The sequence below is a fragment of the Lagopus muta genome, chromosome 1 (assembly GCF_023343835.1).
Source record: "Lagopus muta isolate bLagMut1 chromosome 1, bLagMut1 primary, whole genome shotgun sequence".
NCBI classification, from domain to species: Eukaryota; Metazoa; Chordata; class Aves; order Galliformes; family Phasianidae; genus Lagopus; species Lagopus muta.
The window spans coordinates 56,491,026-56,509,632 of record NC_064433.1 but is presented as its reverse complement, the minus strand read 5'-3'; the positions used below and the strand labels follow the sequence as shown (position 1 = coordinate 56,509,632).

The following is an 18,607-nucleotide window of genomic DNA, read 5'->3' as shown; positions in this document are numbered from 1 at the left end:
CAGTAGTATGCCTGGTGCATAGTAATTTAGCCTCTGATGCTACTAACAGCATGACACAGAGCCAAGACAGCCCATATACGCCTCTTTCCTTGATGTGTCCAAGTATAACTGATATAGAAACAAAGGAACCGGGAGTGACTGACATGAAAAGAAACGCAAAATCCACTAGCACATTTGGAAGCAAAACAGAAACTGCAAAGAGGGCCCCTAGCCTATCCCTGCTGATGGGCAGCCAGGAGAAAAGACCTGTACTGACAGACATCAGTGTGCCCACGTGGCCAAGAAGACCAGTGGCATTCTGACTCGTATCAGGAATGGTGTGGTGAGCAGGACTAGAAAAGTAATTCAGCCCCTGTACTTGGCACTGGTGAGGCCCCACCTCGAGTACTGTGTCCATTTTGAGGCACCTCAATACAGATAGGACATGGAGGTTCTGGAGCAGGTCCAGAGAAGGGCGGCACGGCTTGTGAAAGGCTTGGAGAGTGTGTCCTACGAGGAGAGACTGAAGGAACTGGGGATATTCAGTTTGAGGAAGAGGAGTCTGAGGGGAGACCTTACTGCTCTCTTCAAATACCCAAATGGTATTTGAGCGGGGCTGGTCTCTTCTCACTGGTGACAGGCAACAGGACGAGAGGAAATGGCCTCAAGTTGCACCAGGGGAGGTTTAGGTTGATGATCTCGAAGGTCTTTTCCAGCCTGAGCAATTCTATGATTCTCTGATCCTATTCTGTGGGCACAGGGCAGCACAAAAGGGCATCTGAGACCATGCTGGAACTGCCACACTCTTGCCATCAGAGTCTTCAGTCCATTCAGTCTTTTTTCTGTTCCCAGGCTAACACAATCCTCCACAGAGCTCAATAAATGGCTCAACAGTCATCACCTTTCCCAAACCGTTCAGCTCTCTGAACAACCTGGTCTAGAGGGAGGCGCCCCTGCAACTGGATGACCTTAAAGGTCCCTTCCAACCCAAACCATCTTATGATTCTTAAAAGAGCATTTTGCCGCAGGGCTGCAGTCTGCATTAGAGTCACTCCGAGTTCTGTCCAAGGCCCTCATGCTCACGGGCTCTCCCGTGCTGCGCATCCTACGTACAGTAAAGAAACACTGCGTTACCTCTTAAGACAAAGGGAAGACCGAAGAACGGAACGTGTAAACACTTTTTCCCCACTGTGTCATGCAGGTGAAAGCACCATCCCTACACGTGGCGCTAACAACCGCAAAGCACCGAAACGTAGGTACCAAAAGTTCTGCTACACAGCCCGACCGGACAGCGGACAGGACACGGAGCCTTCCCGCCCCTCAGCCCTCCGCCCCGGGCGGCACTTACCAGTGCTTCCCGTACAGCCAGTTCCCCCCCCAGCTCAGCAAGCACACACCGAACGTGGTTTTCTTCCAGTGGTTCCTCAGGGTGGCGAACACCTTCCCCGCCCCCGCCATGCCGCCGGGGAAGCGGCGGCCACGCTGCACGCACCCCAAGGGAAACGACGCGCAGTCCTCCGCCGCCGCCGCCCGGCTCGGCTGGAAACGGCAGCCATGGCCCTGCGTTCCGCGCTGCCGGCCCTAAGGTTAAGCAAAAAATGACAAGGGAACATATTTTCGTGGCCGTGCTTCTGTGCTCGTAGACGCGGTGCAGTCGCCTTCAGCCTGTGAGGTGGCCCGCAGCGGGGAGGTGGTGGAGTCACTGTCCCTGGAGGTGTCCCAAAACTGCACGGATGTGGCACTGAGGGATGTGGTCAGTGGGCATGGTGGGCATGGGATGGTGTTCACCTGCGTGCACTTTGTCCAAGGTCTTTTCTAACCTTAATGTTTCTGTGATTCTATGATTTGATGTCCGAGTCCCACCAAATAAGTGACCACTGCACCAGGAGAAACATTGCCAACCATGGAAAAACATCTCCACCCGTGCCCTGCTCACAAGGATGTGCTGCAGCTGGTGAGGAGCCAACATCCCAACAGGCAATTGTGGAGATGTGACTGAGTGACCCAGCTTCACGATGGCACAAACCTTTGGGACAACCCAGAGACAGCCCAGGGAGACCTGAGAGCAGCCTCTCAATATTTAAAGGGGGGACAGCCTCTCAATAAAAAGGAGGGGACAGACTTAATAAGGTCTGTTGTGCTAGAATAGGGGGAAATGATTTCAAACTAAAAGAGAAGAGTTTTAGATTCATTATGAGGAAAAGGGCTTTTTTTTTTTTTTTTTTTTTTTTTAATGATAAGGGTAGTTATGCACTGGCACAGGTTACCCAGTAAGGCAGGGGATGTCCCATTCCTGGAGGCACTCATGGACAATCTGGAGGGGCTCTGAGCTCTCTGATCTACCTGTTGGTGTCCCTGTTCATTGCAAAGGAGTTGGACCAGATGGCCTTGAAAGGTTTCTTCCAACTCAACTGATTCTATGATTCTCTGAAGCCAGAGGTGAAAGCCTGGTGCAGCATTCATGCCTGGCTCCATCGGATGCAAAATGCAGAGAGTGCAAATGGCTGCAGAGATACCAGGGGGATGAGCTGATAACCAAATGAGAAAGGAATGCAGAGGGGCAACCACTCAAAGTGGACTGTTGGCTAAACAAGTGGTGTAAGGATGTGCTCTGCTTTTGAACGCTGTCCTTCTGCCAAGGACTAGTGCTTACAGAGGATCTGTGTATTAGTAAAAGTGGACTGATGGAGGCAAAATTTGGGACTAGAGGTACTTAAAAGTCTGTTCTGAAAGAGTCATGTTGATGCAGAAGAGAGGGCAGAAGCCACTCTACTGTTACTGATGAGGAAAGCAGATTAAAACCTGCAGATTGGTTTCCCTACTGTTGCTTTTGATGTCTGGTTCAGGCAGACCCTTGCCCAGTAGCCACTTAAGTCTTCCCACTTCAACATTCTGGCTTTACCTATTCAGTGCATCTCATCCAAATTCATAATTGTCATGAGCTGCCACAAGTGATTTACAGAGATCTGTTATAGCTTCTTGTTTCACAACCGAATCTTTGGAATGTTGTAATGTTTATTAACAACGCTTCCAAAATGAGCTTGGATTTTTTTTTATATAAACCTTTTTCAGTATGCCAGTACAGGTTCAGTGAAGTTAGAAGAATGCTGCAATTTGAGAAGAGCCTGAATGTTTCTAAGATGGCGGAATGGAAATTTTCCTGAGTTCATATGCATGAAAACACATTTGTGTTAGTATAACCAAGGCATTTTAGCTCAAATAATTGTTGTCTTTCTACATCATCAGGAAAAGGACTTGACCCCTGCCTTAAGCAGGCTGGAAGAGCTCCAGAAGTCCCTTCCCACCTCAGCCATTTTGGGACGTTATCTGAGAAACTGGTCTAGAAATTTGAGATGGTGCTTTTTGACAACTGCCCTTAGAAGAAACATTGCAGACAGCAACAACAGATTGTGTGCTTATCCCATTATCTGGCTTTACTTAGGATGCAGAGTCCATTCTGCAATCCCTCCTGGCAAACATGCATGTCCTAGTTTTCGGCTGTGGCTGTTTGATTGCCCTCAAGGTAGATCACACCTGCCACGCTCTCACATGTACCAGATACTTCCTTTTTAGCTCTCTTAGTTTTTGCATGTCAAATCGATAGAAGTAGGTATTAGAATAAGTGCAATGAAAAATGAGAGGATAGAGGTCTGATTTTGAGCATCCTCTACATTATATACTGTAGTCCTTTTTTGTAAGTCAAGTAAAATGACTGCTACCTTTTTCAGAAAACTGCTTGGAGGAGGCTGAAATATGTGCTTAGGTTTCTTATGATTTCTTACACCGGATGGTTTGCGTAAAAAGAACTCAGTGTTTGAAAGGCTGCTCCACAACTGACTTGGGATTTATCACCTAAAATTACCACACAAATTAATTGTGAAGACAAATCTGTGCCTCATCCCAGACCATGCTTCAGGGATATATTTGTAACATTAGAAAACTCACATGCTTGACCAGGTAAGTTCTCTTCTTAGCTAGAGTACATGGCAGAAACAGTAGAGGAGGGATGTTTTCTACCACTTGACAGTGTCCTATGATTGTACATACGTAAGCATTGTCAAGGACAGAGAATGATTTATTCTCCTTTTCTGTTCAGCACAACTTGTCCTCACCTCAGCTAACTCATCTGTGTTGCTGTGTTTCTGCCATGATCATTCCTCTGGGAACAGGGTTGAAATCACTGATTTCATCACATGGTATGTAGTTCTGAGTTGAACCTTCTGATACCTCCAGGGAAGCTGAGAACAGAGTCCTATTCCCAGCCACCAGCTGGTCTTCTATTCAAATTCACGGCCTGAAAGCTAATTCTAGCCACATGGTCTGCAGATAATCCACATATGGCTGAGCTGGGTGACCCCATCCTGAGTCTCCAGTACATTCTGCATCAACACTCTGCAAAGGCAGGGGGAGTTTCTCTACGTGATGGTAGCATGAAGGATAAGCTCTGTCTGTCCCCAGCACCTCCCTTTACACACCTTTTTGATACTGCTGTGGCAAGAGTGGTGTGGGGGGAATATCTTTTGGTACAGAAACCTGAAGCTTCTGTGCTGCTGATGAAAAATTCCCAGACTGCAAATCTCTCCACACTTCTGGCCTCTCAAGGGAGATTAAAGCTCTGCTTTAATTCTGCAGCCCCTGAGCACCAAGATGATCTACAGTGGAGAGAGTCCTTGTCCTTGGTCCCTTGCAGTGTCTCTCCAGATCAAACTGTGGGATGGGAGCTGCAGCCTTACTAGTGCAGCCATACTGCACTATTCCCACATCTCCAACTTTTCTCTCTCCACAAGCCTGTCTCTCTCACAGGACAGAGCTGCAGAAAGTGCTGTTTCCTTGTCTAGGGGTTCTCATGCTAGCTGAAGTCTCTGGTGGATTTTCCAGTTGGTGTTTCTTTACTTGTGCTCATGGGCCCAGCATCTGCAGCCTTTCTTCCACTCCGTGTCTTAGGTCCCTCTCCATTCCACCCTGGCTGCTGTTCTGTATAAGAACAGGGTGTATTGCAGCCACTGAAGCTAACCAGAGAAATTTTGTATCTGTGATAGCAGAAAAAGTTCGTGATGGATTCTTTTGCCCTCATTTTCAGCTCTGCCCAAAGGTGCAAGCCCCCGGGGCAGTCATGTCTGCAGTCAGTGCCTGCTCCACTGGTGTGGAGAAAGGTCTGAATTACAGTGACAGAGTTTTTGGTTGGGTAATTCAGAAACACTCTACGTGAAAATAATCCCTACATTTCCTTCCCTCCACTTTTCCTTTTCTATTCAGTAAGCAGAACACAATATGAGCTTCACCCTCCCTAGATCAAAATTCAGGAGCGTGTCCAGCATATTTCTACAGCAAAAAAAACACTGCTTTTTTGCCCTGCCCCCTCTTCCCATGGCTGGACTATTATACAGAAATATTCCCCAGTTCTTAGAGTTTATTAACCTTTTTTCCAAGGGAATGAATGGAGATATTCACAGCTTTTGAACAGTCACAGAAACCCATTAAATTTCTCTATGGCAGTCTTCTCAGGAGGTTGTTCCTTTAGCAGAGACATTTCAGGAGGCTCTGCACCTTCTCCCAACCTAGCTGGATTCAGTAAATGCAGGTGCCACTGAGGCATTAGAGTGAGCAGTCCTGGCTCCAAGCTTTAAGTGTAGCAGGGCAACTGAAAAAAAATTTCTATAGGCTTGTGATCTTGGAGCTGGCCAGAAATATTGGCTCCCCATCGTGTCCCATCATCAGCACCAGCTGGCTTGGTTCTCCCTCAGGTCTGCTTTGAATGAGAGAACAAGGACAGTGCCCCAGGCTGGGATCAATCCCTTCACTCAGCAGCACAAAACCCAATGCATAAAAACCCATAGCAACTTCTGTGTTTGATAAACTACTTGCTTTCATTGAAGATGTCAGTGAGGGCTACTCTGAGGACATCACTTAAATCACTGGTAGGGGATTCTGTTCTTATAAAGTTCTGCTGGTCCAGACTAAGGTCACTCATCCTGCATCTGTAGGCAGCACCCATATGGGTGGTGGAATCTGGCATCCATCATGCTGGTAACACAGAAGAACACTCCGCAGGTGTTGACACTGCCACTAACAGAACCTCAGAGTGAATGATTTACAGCCACCAGATTCTCACACAGGTAATTTGCTTCCAGGAGAGATTAATGTTCATTGTTTAATGACAGTAAATAAATAAATTTGTATTCTCTCCATTTGTTGTACAGCTGGATAAGAGAATGGGTATGAAACCAAGGCTTTCATGCTACTGTTATGTACTACATACCTATGGCTTCATTAAGATATCAGCTGCCTGAAAATTCTGATACTGCTGTATACCATCCTGGTTGCATCCAAAGCCAGATGATATTATGTGCAGAAAAACTCCAGAAAATTACCAATACATCTGCAGCAATGATTCATTTTTTACTGAGGCAATGACATTCTAATCTATGGACCAGATGGAATGGGCCTTGGGCAATTGTAATCAAAGAGCAACAGACACATTTTGAAGGAAGAAGAGATTCCCAGTTGGTTTCCTACTAAATGCTTCTATTTTCATTTTGTTTTGACTCAGCTGTGTGCATCGCTGCACACATCTGGCTGACATCTTAAACCATATACCTGGAACACTGCTGTGTATACTCAAAATTCCACTTCTTCCAAAGTCAGTACCAGTGCCCTATGACAACGTATTGTTTTATGCTTGTCCTTAGGTGGAGTTGGGGTCTGCAGCATCGGTGGCAGTCGAAGGCTGGATGAGAAGATTCATCACTAATGAAGAGCCACTCCCATTCATCTTCACTGACCAGATAACTTTGCCACCACAGAAGCTAGACAATTAGTCTGACTTGGATTTTTGGAGCACAAAATATGGTCACTTAGGAAAAGTGTAATCCTGCTGAGTTACTACAGATTGGTGTAGTATCTTGCTTTTTAATTATCTCATAGTTTTCAAATATCTCAAAAGCCATCTTTTCACTCTGACTATCAGAAAATTTGCTGGAGTTACAGATCTGCCTATCCTATCATATGTACAGTTTCCTTAGGTTGTGGAGGACATCTGAGTTCATCCAAAGGGATTCTGTCTAAACTCTGTAGCATTCTCTGCAAGTGTATTTCAACAAGCTCTGTGGCTAGTTTGTGTTCTGCACAGTTTTACATTGCATTTTATGTTTCAGAAAGTAGCTAAGCGATATGTTTTAAAAATAGCTGTTGTTATTCCCATGTTAATTTTCGTGCTAATTATGACACAGGACTCAGACACTGCTTTTGAATTCCATAGTTTCTTCCATTACAAACAGAGTAGTGGGTTTGTTTTTTTTTAATTCACATCACATCATGGTCTGGTCATTTGAAAGGCTGACTTGGCTTTTCTTGTTGTTCAGAGATACTTTCCACTTAATATGCTGTTTTCAGAATCTGTGGCAAAGATGAAGGCAGTGTAAGACTCTGGGACTTGACAAGGCTGGATTAGAACAGTCTTGTATTTCATATTACATGCAAGCATCTTGAACCAGTTACTAGCCTTTCCAAATGCACAGGCGTTGCTGACTCCATTTACATGATATCTTTGCTTACTTTGATTTCTTGCTTTCCTGTTTTAAGAACAGATGGAGAAAGTAATTTAAGCACTGAATACCATAAGGTACCTGGAATAAAGTAAATTAAGGAAACACTATGAGAGAACAAATAGAGGAGTTAAACCACAAGCAGAAGATTCACAATTAAGAATTAATGGAGAATATAAACTTAGCCAAGCAACAGAAATCACCTGGCTGAGAGGGAGTCCTACAGTGTGTAGGCAGTGCAATGACACTGCAGATATATAGAGAATCCGAAGTCAGAGAAGAGAGGAGACAGAGTGTATGGAATTTTACAACCTGCAGCAGGTAACACAAATTGTGATAATGTCTACTGTATGACCAAAACCACAAGGAGTACAACGGACTGCATCACACGGAATCAGAACCACAGAATCATAGATGTTCAATTCCATGGAATAAAATGTTTTCAGAGCTCTTCTTGGTATATGGAAAACAACAAAGAGAGACAAAAGAATCTATCAGGCCTCTGAGAAGGCACAGGCCAGGGCTCAGAGCTACCAGAAAACACGAGGATCAGGAGAACAAGAAAGGGATTGATGGGGAGGGGCAGTGCCTCTAAATGGCACTGCGGTTGCCCTAAATGCATATATGGATACAAAAATGCTAAGTCCTGCTGGGGCGACTGCTGTGGGGTAGAAGGACCGTGGTGACATCAGCGAGCAACAGGCTGTGATGTCACCAAGAGATGCACTGTGACTGCAGCACCACCACTGCTCAGCTTTGGGCAGAGCCTGGCCCAGTCAGTCTCGAGCCTGGACTCCTGCCGATCGCGTGTGCGAGGTTGGAGGTGGAGCGAGCATTTCTCTTGGGTGCTGGGCTGTGCTTTGGGCACTGCTGGCAGCGGCTCTCGCTGCCCGTCCCTACGGCCATCACCTGCATTTCCCTGGCCTGCCTGCCTCAGGCAGCCGGGGCCCCACGTGGCGCACGTGCAGCAGCAGAGGTGAGCTGGGGACACGTCCCCCAGGGAAGAGGTTGGGTGAGCGCTGGGACTCGGGGAGCTGCCAGGGTCAGGGCTGCAGCCTGAGGGACCTCTGAGGGTGCGGGGAGCTTAGCGTGGCCCAGGTATGGGGCCAGGAGGGTGTCCAGCTGAGGGACCTGGGCTATTCTTTGGTCTGTCCACGGGATGGAGAATGACTGCGGCCTCTCTCTCTCTTGCAGTGCGCAACATTCACCCCTGTGGCACTGGTGAAGAGGAGCGACACCTCATCCTCACTCCCCAGTGAGCCACAGCATAAGGACCATGGCAGCAGAGCAGGAATGCATGTGTCCTATCTGCCAGGATGCATGCCAGGACATGGCCTACGTGGTGCCTTGCCACCATGAGTTCTGCCTCGTCTGCATCCTGCAGTGGGGCAAGCAGAAGAAGAGCTGCCCGCTCTGCAGGAGGGACATGGAAGTGGTCAAGGTTGCTGCGTGGGAAGACAATGAGGACCTAAACTTCATCATCTGTCCTCCAGCAACACCAGTACCTGCCTCCTTCCTGGAAGGCACTGCTCTGAACTTCAGCAGATCTAGCCCTGCATCATCCCCTTTGCTGTCTCCTCTGCCATTCTCAGATGAGGAAGAGGAAGAGGAGGCAGACGAGGAGGAGGATGAGGAAGATGAGGAGATGGAGGAAGAGGAGGCAGAGGAGGGTCCTTTGGTGGGCGGTCTCCGGCCTCGGACCTGGGCACAGCTGTTCAGGCAGCACCAGGAGATCCTGGACTATGTGATGCCCAGGCTGTGCCATGAGCTGAGAGTCATCCTTGGCAATGACTGGCGGCTGGTAATGGCAGCAGAGAGCTTCATCCTTGATGCTCTCTGTGACATCGGGCTGGACAGAGAGCAGATGATAGAGTTCATGTGGCCTGCGCTGGAGGACGAAACTGAGACGTTCGTCCAGAGGCTCATCCACATCATTGTGCACCAGTGCAGCGAGGAGGCCCACAGGCTGCTGGGTCTGCAGGGCGCCCACGTGTCTGGGGCGCAGGAGGAGGGCCCTGCAGTCAGGGGGCAGGAGGACAGCCCTGCGGCCGCCCCTGGCCCCACAGCCTCCCCACAGGTGACATCAGTGCCCGCACTCTCTGGCAGCACCGCGACCTCCAGCAGAGAGGAGCAGCCCAGCACAGCAGGGGCTGACGATCGTGCGGGTCCCAGTCACGGCCCCGCTGCACACATGGCCAGGGAAGCGGAGCGGCCCCGCGAGGAGACGGAGCAGGAGGCAGCAGCAGATCCCTCTGCCCGGAGCAGCAGCCCCTCCGCTCCTGGCCACTGTCCTGAGAGGGCCCGGCGGCCCCCGAAGAGGAGCGCCGACAGTGACCTGGACCCACAGCCGCCCTGCAAGAGGCCGCCGCCTCGGCGGGACTAGCAGGGTTACACTTCTCTTTAATTAATAAATCATAAAAACTTTTCTTAAAATCCTGGAATAGTAGTGGTTGGGAGAGACCTCTGCAGATCATGCACTCCAGCCTAGATTATACAGGTCTCTGAATTCCAAGCCAAAGCACATCATGAACAGGAGCTCTACATCAACAAGAAATATTATACAACATAACACCCTAACAAAAATGGCTTCAGCATTAACTTTGGGTACAGACAGGATTGTTTCAAAAAAGAAATACATTGAAAATGTGTCTGTTTCCATACCATCTCATCAATTTTGCATGCATTTTTACCTTAACTAATAATGCTAGCTATTATGACAATGCACTGCAAATAAGTACCTCTGAAAATATGAAAATCCTTCTGTCTGTTATTTTCATATATGACTACGTAAAATGTAGTGTATAATACAGCAGTACCTATTTTGCAATACGCCCTGTCGTTCAAGTGAACATGGTTCAAAAGAAAAATCTTTCCCACCTTTAACCACTGTTCTTCCAGTTGGTTTTCCAAAGATACCTAGAAGACATCTTCTTGCTCCTAAGTATGTGGTTGTTTGAGTGAAGCACCAGTTATATAGCTAGAGAGTCCTCTGTAAAGCGGCACAATACTGAGAGGAAGCAGCTGTTCCACATGGTTTTACACAAAACCCATCACTTTGCATACCCATGCTACCCCATCTAAGGCTGGGAGCATTGCTTTAGAAAATCAGATTACCAAGAGAAGGAATATAGAGGATAGATAAAAGAAAAAAAAGAAAAAAAAAAAGGACAGCACCATTTTCTTAGATGTCCCAGCAGCAGTCAAAGATCAAATAGCCTGTCTGGAAGAAAATAGGACACGTAATCCTCTAATAGTTATACAGAAGTGAATGCGCTGTTAGAAATAAGCCTTATATAGAAAACCTCGTTATTGGTTACAATCGAAATGGATGTGTGGAAGTCCTGCAGGGACTGAAAAGTCCCAACCCTAAGCCAGGAAAATCTCCCACAAGCCCCTAAAGGCACTGCTGAGACTCACCATGTGTACACGGGCGATTTTGGTGCTCCATTTGGCTGGCAAAGGACACATCCCAGAGCTGTGCATCTGTGTGTGTGGATGTACAGGGGTTGCCAGCACTTTACGAGAGCAGTGGGACAGCAGCAGCTGTGTGTTCACTTGAGGTTGCCACCTCTGTCGCGGTGAGTCTTCTGGCAAAGCCAAGAGAGCAGAGAGGAAGAATGTGCCTGATGTGTCCCCAGGAGGGGTGGGCATCCACCAAGTCTGTGGGTTCATGGCTATGTGGCCACTTGTCCCACTTGGAGCTACAGATCCATGCAGCAGCAGCAGTTTCCTCACTGTAATCCTGGAATGTCACTAAGGATTGATTTAGAAAGGTAGGTAGGGTCTTCCACCTCTGATTTTGTAGTGAGCATCCCTGTCACCGCTATGCTGTCAGGCTTTTGTTGCTGGTCACTCACAGGTGATGGGAGCTGAACAAGCAGAGCTCTTGGAAGCCGGCAGCCTTGTGGGTGTGCGGTTCAATCACTTGGGCTTGTCAAAACCTCACAGTTTATGCTGAAGCTGGCATTGTGGCTGCAGCAAACATCAGGTCAGAGAATCACAGAATTGAAGGGGTTGGATGGAACCTCGGGAGATCATCAAGTTCCTCTGAGCCTAGCTGAGTCGTGCCTCACAACAGATGGGCCAGCTTGGGCCAAACATCAATCACCATGTCATTCACCTCAATTAAACGTATTTCCTGGTAATTTGGGAATCATTGTATCTTAGGCTAATAAGCACTGTTATCTTCCTTCTTCACATTTATATACTCCATGTCATAGTTGCTGTGTCTTAAACAGAAATCACACTCAGGATATCATCTAATTATCTTCTCATCATTCTGAAAATCTGTTTGGTGCTACCAGTAATCTCATCATTACAAGTGCAACACTCATTAAACAAACAGACAATAAAAATATATGCAATGTAGCAACCAAACTGTACTGGAATCTCACAGTCAGTGATGGATAATTCTGAAGCAGATTGTTCTCATACATTATTTCCTGAGAAAGTTTTGAATAGTTCAAGAAAACCCTGTTTCAATCACAAGGTTCTATTCTAGATCCTGGCTATTTGACATGATTCCATCACCACATACAGGCATGGTGAGAACCAGAAATGGTCAGATGCTTCCTGTGAGAGTGGGGAGAACTCTCAGCAGGGATGACATGGCTGGAATCTCATGACACACACTAGTCCCTGCGCAGGCCCTGAGGGATGCTAGAGATGCAACAAAGTTGAGCTCTGTGACAGTGATCCAGCATCTCCTGGGCTCATCCTCTGCTTCTGGTTGACATCCTGGATGGACTTGCTTGCGACTGGGAAGCCATCATTTTCTTCTTGACAAGCAGCAGCTCCTGGCACTGCACTGAGACAAGCAAAACTGCAGAGGAGTTCTGACCCATGTGTGTTTAAGAGATAAGAGGTCTGATCCTCAGCTTCTGAAAGTAAATGGAAATACATTCATGAAGAGCAGAAGGGCAGATTTTCAGGCTGTTATTGCCTGCCATCAGTGCCCAGTTATACTTAGTTCTGTTACACCTGCACAGAGCCACTTGAACATGTATCAAAACAATTCCCGTCTCCAGCTTTGATCCACAGTCTGATCCAACAGTAGACCATCATTTGTCTAGCTGGTAAAATAAATGCTGACAAATTTAAGGTACTTTCTTTTTTTTTCTTCTGTAAATGTATGCAGATAGATCTGGAACATTTTATGAGTACATTGTACACCTGATAGAACCACTCATGATGGTTTCCTCTCTGGGTATAGAAAAAAGCATCCATATCCATGTTGATCGTTTTCATCAATTCCACTCCTATACTTAATGCTCATTTTGGCCAGGAAATTTTTTCCAGAATAGCACAGGTGAGCCTGTGAACTCTTTGGCACTCTCAGCCAAATGGCTAAAACAGTAATCCACCTCTTAAAGTAAAGTGGGTCCCATTAAGTGATCAAGGGAGTTGTAAGTCATGTGCGTGTGTGTACGTGCAAATTAATATGTGGGAGAGAGCCAAGGCAGAGAGGTGCTGCATTTAGTATGAACTCGGGAAAGGTTACTAGACATTGCCTTTTGTGCTGGCCCAGCAACTTCCAGCTTTGTATTCATCCAAGTAATTGAAATCCCTTTCTGTTTTAATACGCAAATTTACATGTACTCCCATAATTCAGTATTACTGCTGCAAATATAATAGAAATATATATGTGATCAGTTATATTCTTCAATAAAGTGGGCAAAGGGACAACATAGGAAGAGTCTTTAGAAACACAGAACTCTCCCGAATCCATAAAGAAAGAATAAAATAGGAATTTGGAGGATAATATCCTACCCCTGATGGCATAAGTGCCTGTAAATCTCATCCCTTCCCCATTCAAGTTCCATGACCCTCCTCTGGACAAATTTGCTTATGAACATTTTCCTATGGAAAAATGCACCACAGATTATATTTGCAGCCTGTTTTAGGAGAAACAAAGGGGAAACCAGGCCATGAGGGCTCTTAGAGAGCAGGGCAAGTCTTCCAGTATGTGAGGAGCAATAAGACATCAGAGATTTCCCTAAAAATCACATCTTGTGCTGCATATTTGCAGTGTTAGTTCTGCTGTGATGACTGAGCTCATCCAGGACACACACAGACAATATATATATACATATACATATGGCACAAGTGCCCCGGTTTAGCGTTTGCTGCTTAGGTAGAATGATCTGCCAGCCTGGCTCTCCAGAAAGCTCAGTTTGCAGGAAGTCTCCTTTTAGCCCATATTCCTCATAGATGCGCAAGGAAGCAGGGACAAAGGGGCCTTGTGATCTCTTGGCATGGTTTGCAGCTTTAAAAATGACCCACATGAAATAGGAAATTAGTGATGTGATTCCTCCAGTCGTCCTCTTGGTGGAGTGGAAGCTGAGCAGCAGGTCTGGAGAACAGGGTTTGCCCTCAACCTCTTCTGATCCCTTTGAGCAAAAGGCAAGCATTTTCTGAGCTGGCAGGAGAGGATGTGACAGCAAAGGGGAAATGAGAGGAAGGAGAATAAAGGGCTGCACACAGAGGTGATACCCTTCAGGGTAAAGCTTGCTAGCTGAAGATTTCCCTTGTTTGTGACTGGGTGTTAAGAGCAGTGAGGCAACAAAAGGCTTTTTATTTAAGGTGCTGGCACTTCAGGAGAAAATGAGAAGAAAGGTGCTAAAAGCAAAATACATGGTTTTTTTTTTGTTTTTTTTTTTTTTTTTCTTCTTTTTCTGTCTTCTCCCCCTTAAATTTCACAGCCTGAACTTCCTCAGTTTAAACTCCTGCCAGCACGGGTCTGACAGGAGAGTCGCCAGCCAGCCCCAGGCAGGTTGGGAACCCCGAGGCTCAGCAGGGTGGATGCACTGGGGCTGCCTGGGGCAGCTCCCTGCACATCAGGTCTCAAGGCCACCTCGGGCCTCCTGCACTGCCCTCGCCTGGACTGCAAGCCTCCAGGCCACAGGGGCGCACAGTGTTCATGGTTGGTGAAAATTCATTTGTTGTTACTGGCAAGATGGTGAAAAGGTGCTGCAGTCATCCTCCCTGGCAGGCTCCAGGCCCAAAGCAAAGGCCCACGGCAGAGGCTGTGAGGAGACGAGGCGGCCCTATGGCTTTTAGTGAGGGGGGCAGCGGCAGAGGGCAGAGGTGCAGGGCTGCCGCCACCTGAGTCCACTGACCTCACTGGGACACCCAGGACAGTGAGCATCTTCGTGGAAAAAAGCTGAGCTCAGAACATGTATTTTTAGCTAGGCTTCCTAAGGAAATGAAGAGTCTGTCACTTCTCGTCTACCCATCTGTCCCCATCAACCTTTGGATCTGCTGGCGACTTGAAAGCGAGTTTGATGAAGCGTTGGAAGTCTGAACATTGGATTTCTAATTGTGAAAATGGGGAGCTGAGAAGTGATGAGGAACACACAGTGATGCACAGACACCCTCCAACAGAGGGACAGACAGGAGGACCCAGCAGTGACCCCAGTTTGGAAGCCCCTCATCAGCCCCTGCAAATGGTGTTTCTTTAGAGAACTCCCAAAGGGAACGAGCTCAGCTAAATGAAGCAGAAACCATGGCATGAAACTGAAATACGTGGTTTTGTTCAGTGTGTGGAATGACTTGTTTCATCCTCAGCCTCCTTTTCTCTGACCAGTGTAAAGGAATCTTGTAAGAAAACACAACAGAAAAGGAGGAAATCTGCCTTGCTGTGAAAATGGAAGTGCTTTACCTACACCTTTTGTGCATGTACGCCTGCACATGTGCATGTGTGAAGCCTCACTTGAATCTTATTTAGCTATCAGAAGCCATTGATGTGCTTAGCAGCTTCTTGCACATAATGGCTTCAAAAGCATACAGCCAACTCCGCATGCCTACTGGCGTTATAAAGGCTTTCCCTTTTCTCACCTTCTGACTGTCTGCTTTTCCAAATGGCATGCTCCTTATGTCAGGGTCTCTTTCTCCCTGTCTGTATGAAGTGTTCCTGGCATATATTTTGAACATTGCTGTGACCATTTATTAAATGCCAAAGCAAGAACTTTCATGCCTCCATTTCTCCCATTCACTGCCATCCACATTTTGACTGAAATAGTTGTCTGTGGGGAGATGGGGGGACAGATGATGGCCCCAAGCTTAGCCACAGCCTGTGGTGTCTATCCAGGTGTTTCTGCTGGCAATACAGATGTCCTGCCGCTGGGCATGCCCAGAGCATCAGCTCATCTGGCACTGAGCTGAGTTTTTCCAGACTTTACTATCAGGGTGGCTGCTGCCTTCACTCTGCATAGCCAGCTGTGGGTAGAATCTTTTGCCACCAGGGGTGTGCACTTTGAATTGCAGGTCTGAGAAGACCAGGAGTTGGTCTGAGGATGGGAAGGAATATCAAAGAATCAAGCAATCTAGGGAAAAGTGTTGTTCTTACAGGGAAACAGCCTTTGCTAGTCCCCAACAGACATGAGGCAGTGTTTGGTGTGAGCTAACAGGGTGACAGCATCACAGATGAGCTGCTGCAGCTCTTCCACTTCCACTCAGTGCAAATGAACACAATCGTGCTTCCCCTGGGCAGGGAGGGAGTGAGAATTTTAGTAAATGTGCCTTGTTAATGGTCTGAGTCTGCAGGAAAAAAAAAACTCAGCCTTGGCTCCTTAGAAGGACGTTAGGGAAGAGCATGATATTGTAATGGGATAATGAGTGTTGAACTATGAAAGTATTTCATTACCAGCATCCTCTCCCTGTACAGCCCCAACCTGCTGCAGCTATGATGTGCTCCTGACCAGAAAAGTCATCATGAGATCATCCTGCCTGTGGAAGAGAGCGGTTGGTTGTGTTTCTGCTGGAGACTGGAGACTCTTTGCCCATGCCTTGATTCAAGGCATTAGCTTTCCCTCCTAAGCCAGTGGTGACTTCCAGCGATGGAAGGTGATGGAGGAGATGGCACTGATTCAGAGGCAGAGTTGAACCACGAGGGATCAGAGCTGCAGCTCCACATCTCATGCCATGGGCTGGGGAGTGCAGGTTCCTGTGCAGCCAGAGGGCAGCATCCATGTGTGGCAGCCTCAGCCCTTGAGCTCCCAACAGAGCCAGCTTACCAAGGGCACAGCAAGCCGCCAGAGATAGCTTGTGTGATGCTGAAAGAGATATTTAATTCTCTCCCTGCATTCTTGCCTCAGTAGTGAGGCTAATGAGTCTTCCCTTCTCTTTGTCTGTTTGCTTTGCATATAAGCCTTGCAGGCTCTGGCACATCCCAGACGCCACAGGGATCCACAGTGCACTGGGGGCTAAAATTCAACCTTTGCATGGCTACTGCAAATCTGTTGTCTTATGAATTTTCCCAGAAGTCAGGCCTTTGCACAACAGCATCCCCTGCTCACCCTTCATGGAGCAGCTGGCTCCTTCCTCTCACATTCTTCCTTCCCCCTCCTCCAAAAGCACTGAGCAGCTGAGCTCCATGCCCCTGTGGCTGCATTGCCGGAGCTTTCCCTGCTGCTAGGGAAGAGGGCACCTGCTTTCCCCTTGGCTGAAAAGACAGTTTTGCAGGCTTCCATTTTTAGCACCAATGAATCACATTGCCTCTACTGATGGCAGAGAAGGAAGACCTGAGCAGCTCTTATCACTGCTGTGTGCTTCTGACCAGAGAGGTTTCATTGAATCGTGCTCAGACTGCATCCGTGCCTGGGGTTTAATCCTGCACAGTGCTGACTAAGCTGCTGCACAGCCTTAGCTCGCTTCATCTGCCCCGAGGGTGTGCAGGGAGCTCTTGCCCCACATCTCTCTATTCAGCCCCACAGGATTTACTCACATAAGCAGGCAGGTGGCAAGTGCTGTCTCCTTCATTCATGCTCCGTTCTGTTCCTTGTTGCAGTTGATATCTGAGACACAGCCTCCTCGGTGGCGAGAAGGATTCCATCCTACCAAATGCAAAACTCATTCACCTCAGGAAGAGCTATCAGCTAGAAAATTGTGGGCCCCCAGCTCCTCTTTTCCCTCCATCCTTCAGCTGGGGCACTGAGGTGTGAGGTGCCTGCCCCCACCTCTGACACAAGCAGACAGTCTCTTAAAACACACAACATGAGTTCTTTATTTGTTTAATCAGTTTACATTCCACACTTGACAGTTTACTTACTTATTTCTTAGTTTTCCATGAAAAGGTTGTTTAGTTAGTTACCAGACAGGACTGTAATTGATGGAAATACAGAGTTCTTTGCCAGTTTGGATAGAAACAAACCCAACCAAAAATAAATAAATAAATAAATAATGAAAAGAAAACTGTTAGATGTAGCCAGTTTTTCGACAAACTCCTGTGATGCTTTTTGCAACTTTTGCCATTTCAAAGTCACAGGGGTTTCTCAATTCCCTATGTTAGTTCCCTGATCTAAACCCTGCCACGAAAATTATCCTTCAGGGCCATAGTCCTGCAAACACGAATGCACGTACCCAAATGCCCGTGTCTGCAGATTAGCACCTTGGATTACAACGGAGCAAGAAGTTCCGGTTTGTGTCGTATTTTAACAACTTTGTTCGCCTCTTCTGCAGTAACTTAGAGGAAGCAATGGAAAGTACAATACATTTGATATGATGGAGCATCACTTGTGAAATTAGCCAACACATTCACGCTGTCCTAGAATGACCTAAGGCAGTAGTCATTCATTGTTATTTTATGTTAGCACCAATGGCTACAGGAGCCACTCTGCTTCTTGCAGCAGTGCAGAAGTAAAAACCCTTGCAGTACATCCCACCCTCGATTACTCCTGACAACTGGATGTTAACATCCCGAAGTCAGCTACTTCTTTATTGGCTAGAGAGTGCTCCTCTTGGCTGAGCGACTTCATTCATACTTCAGATGTCCTTGACAATGCCTGAAGCATAATCAGAAATGAACACATTTCTGGATTTTCAAAATACCCTAAAGTTTAGTATATTTTAATATAATTCCCAGTCTAGCAAAGCAATTAGGCATGTGCCTAGCTTTAAGCATGGTGATAACATCGTTAATGGGACATTCATGCTTGAAATTAGGCAAGTGCTTACGTGCTTTGTGGGATCAAAGCTTTATAGCAGCATTCTGATGAAGGCAGGACCTCCTGAGTGTCCTCATCCTGGCTTTCACCTTCACAGCCACTGCAGATTTGGACAAACCAGCTGCAGTCTGGGAGTTGGAA

The 18,607-nt window shown here is 47.1% G+C and overlaps 2 protein-coding genes across 3 annotated transcripts in view; both read right to left on the bottom strand.

Annotated features, from left to right (window-relative positions):
• The window catches only part of AGK (acylglycerol kinase), a 78,039-nt gene that overhangs the window by 30,517 nt on the left and 28,915 nt on the right, over positions 1-18,607 (bottom strand). The window contains exon 1 of one of the 2 annotated variants that reach the window (XM_048931036.1): positions 1,328-1,510. The exons of the other annotated variant lie outside the window; for it this stretch is intronic. Within the exon in view, the coding sequence (XP_048786993.1) occupies positions 1,328-1,437 (110 nt within the window). The 5' untranslated portion in view covers positions 1,438-1,510. Of the gene's footprint in view, positions 1-1,327; positions 1,511-18,607 lie in introns of those variants that run through there. 2 annotated transcript variants of the gene reach the window in all.
• TMEM178B (transmembrane protein 178B) overlaps positions 7,387-18,607 on the bottom strand; it is a 231,879-nt gene continuing 220,658 nt past the window's right edge. Inside the window, exons 4-5 of the transcript XR_007373872.1 lie at positions 10,941-12,403; positions 7,387-7,550 (exon numbers count right to left, since the gene is read on the bottom strand). The gene's annotated coding sequence lies outside the window, so the exon portion shown is untranslated. The remainder of the gene's footprint in view (positions 7,551-10,940; positions 12,404-18,607) is intronic.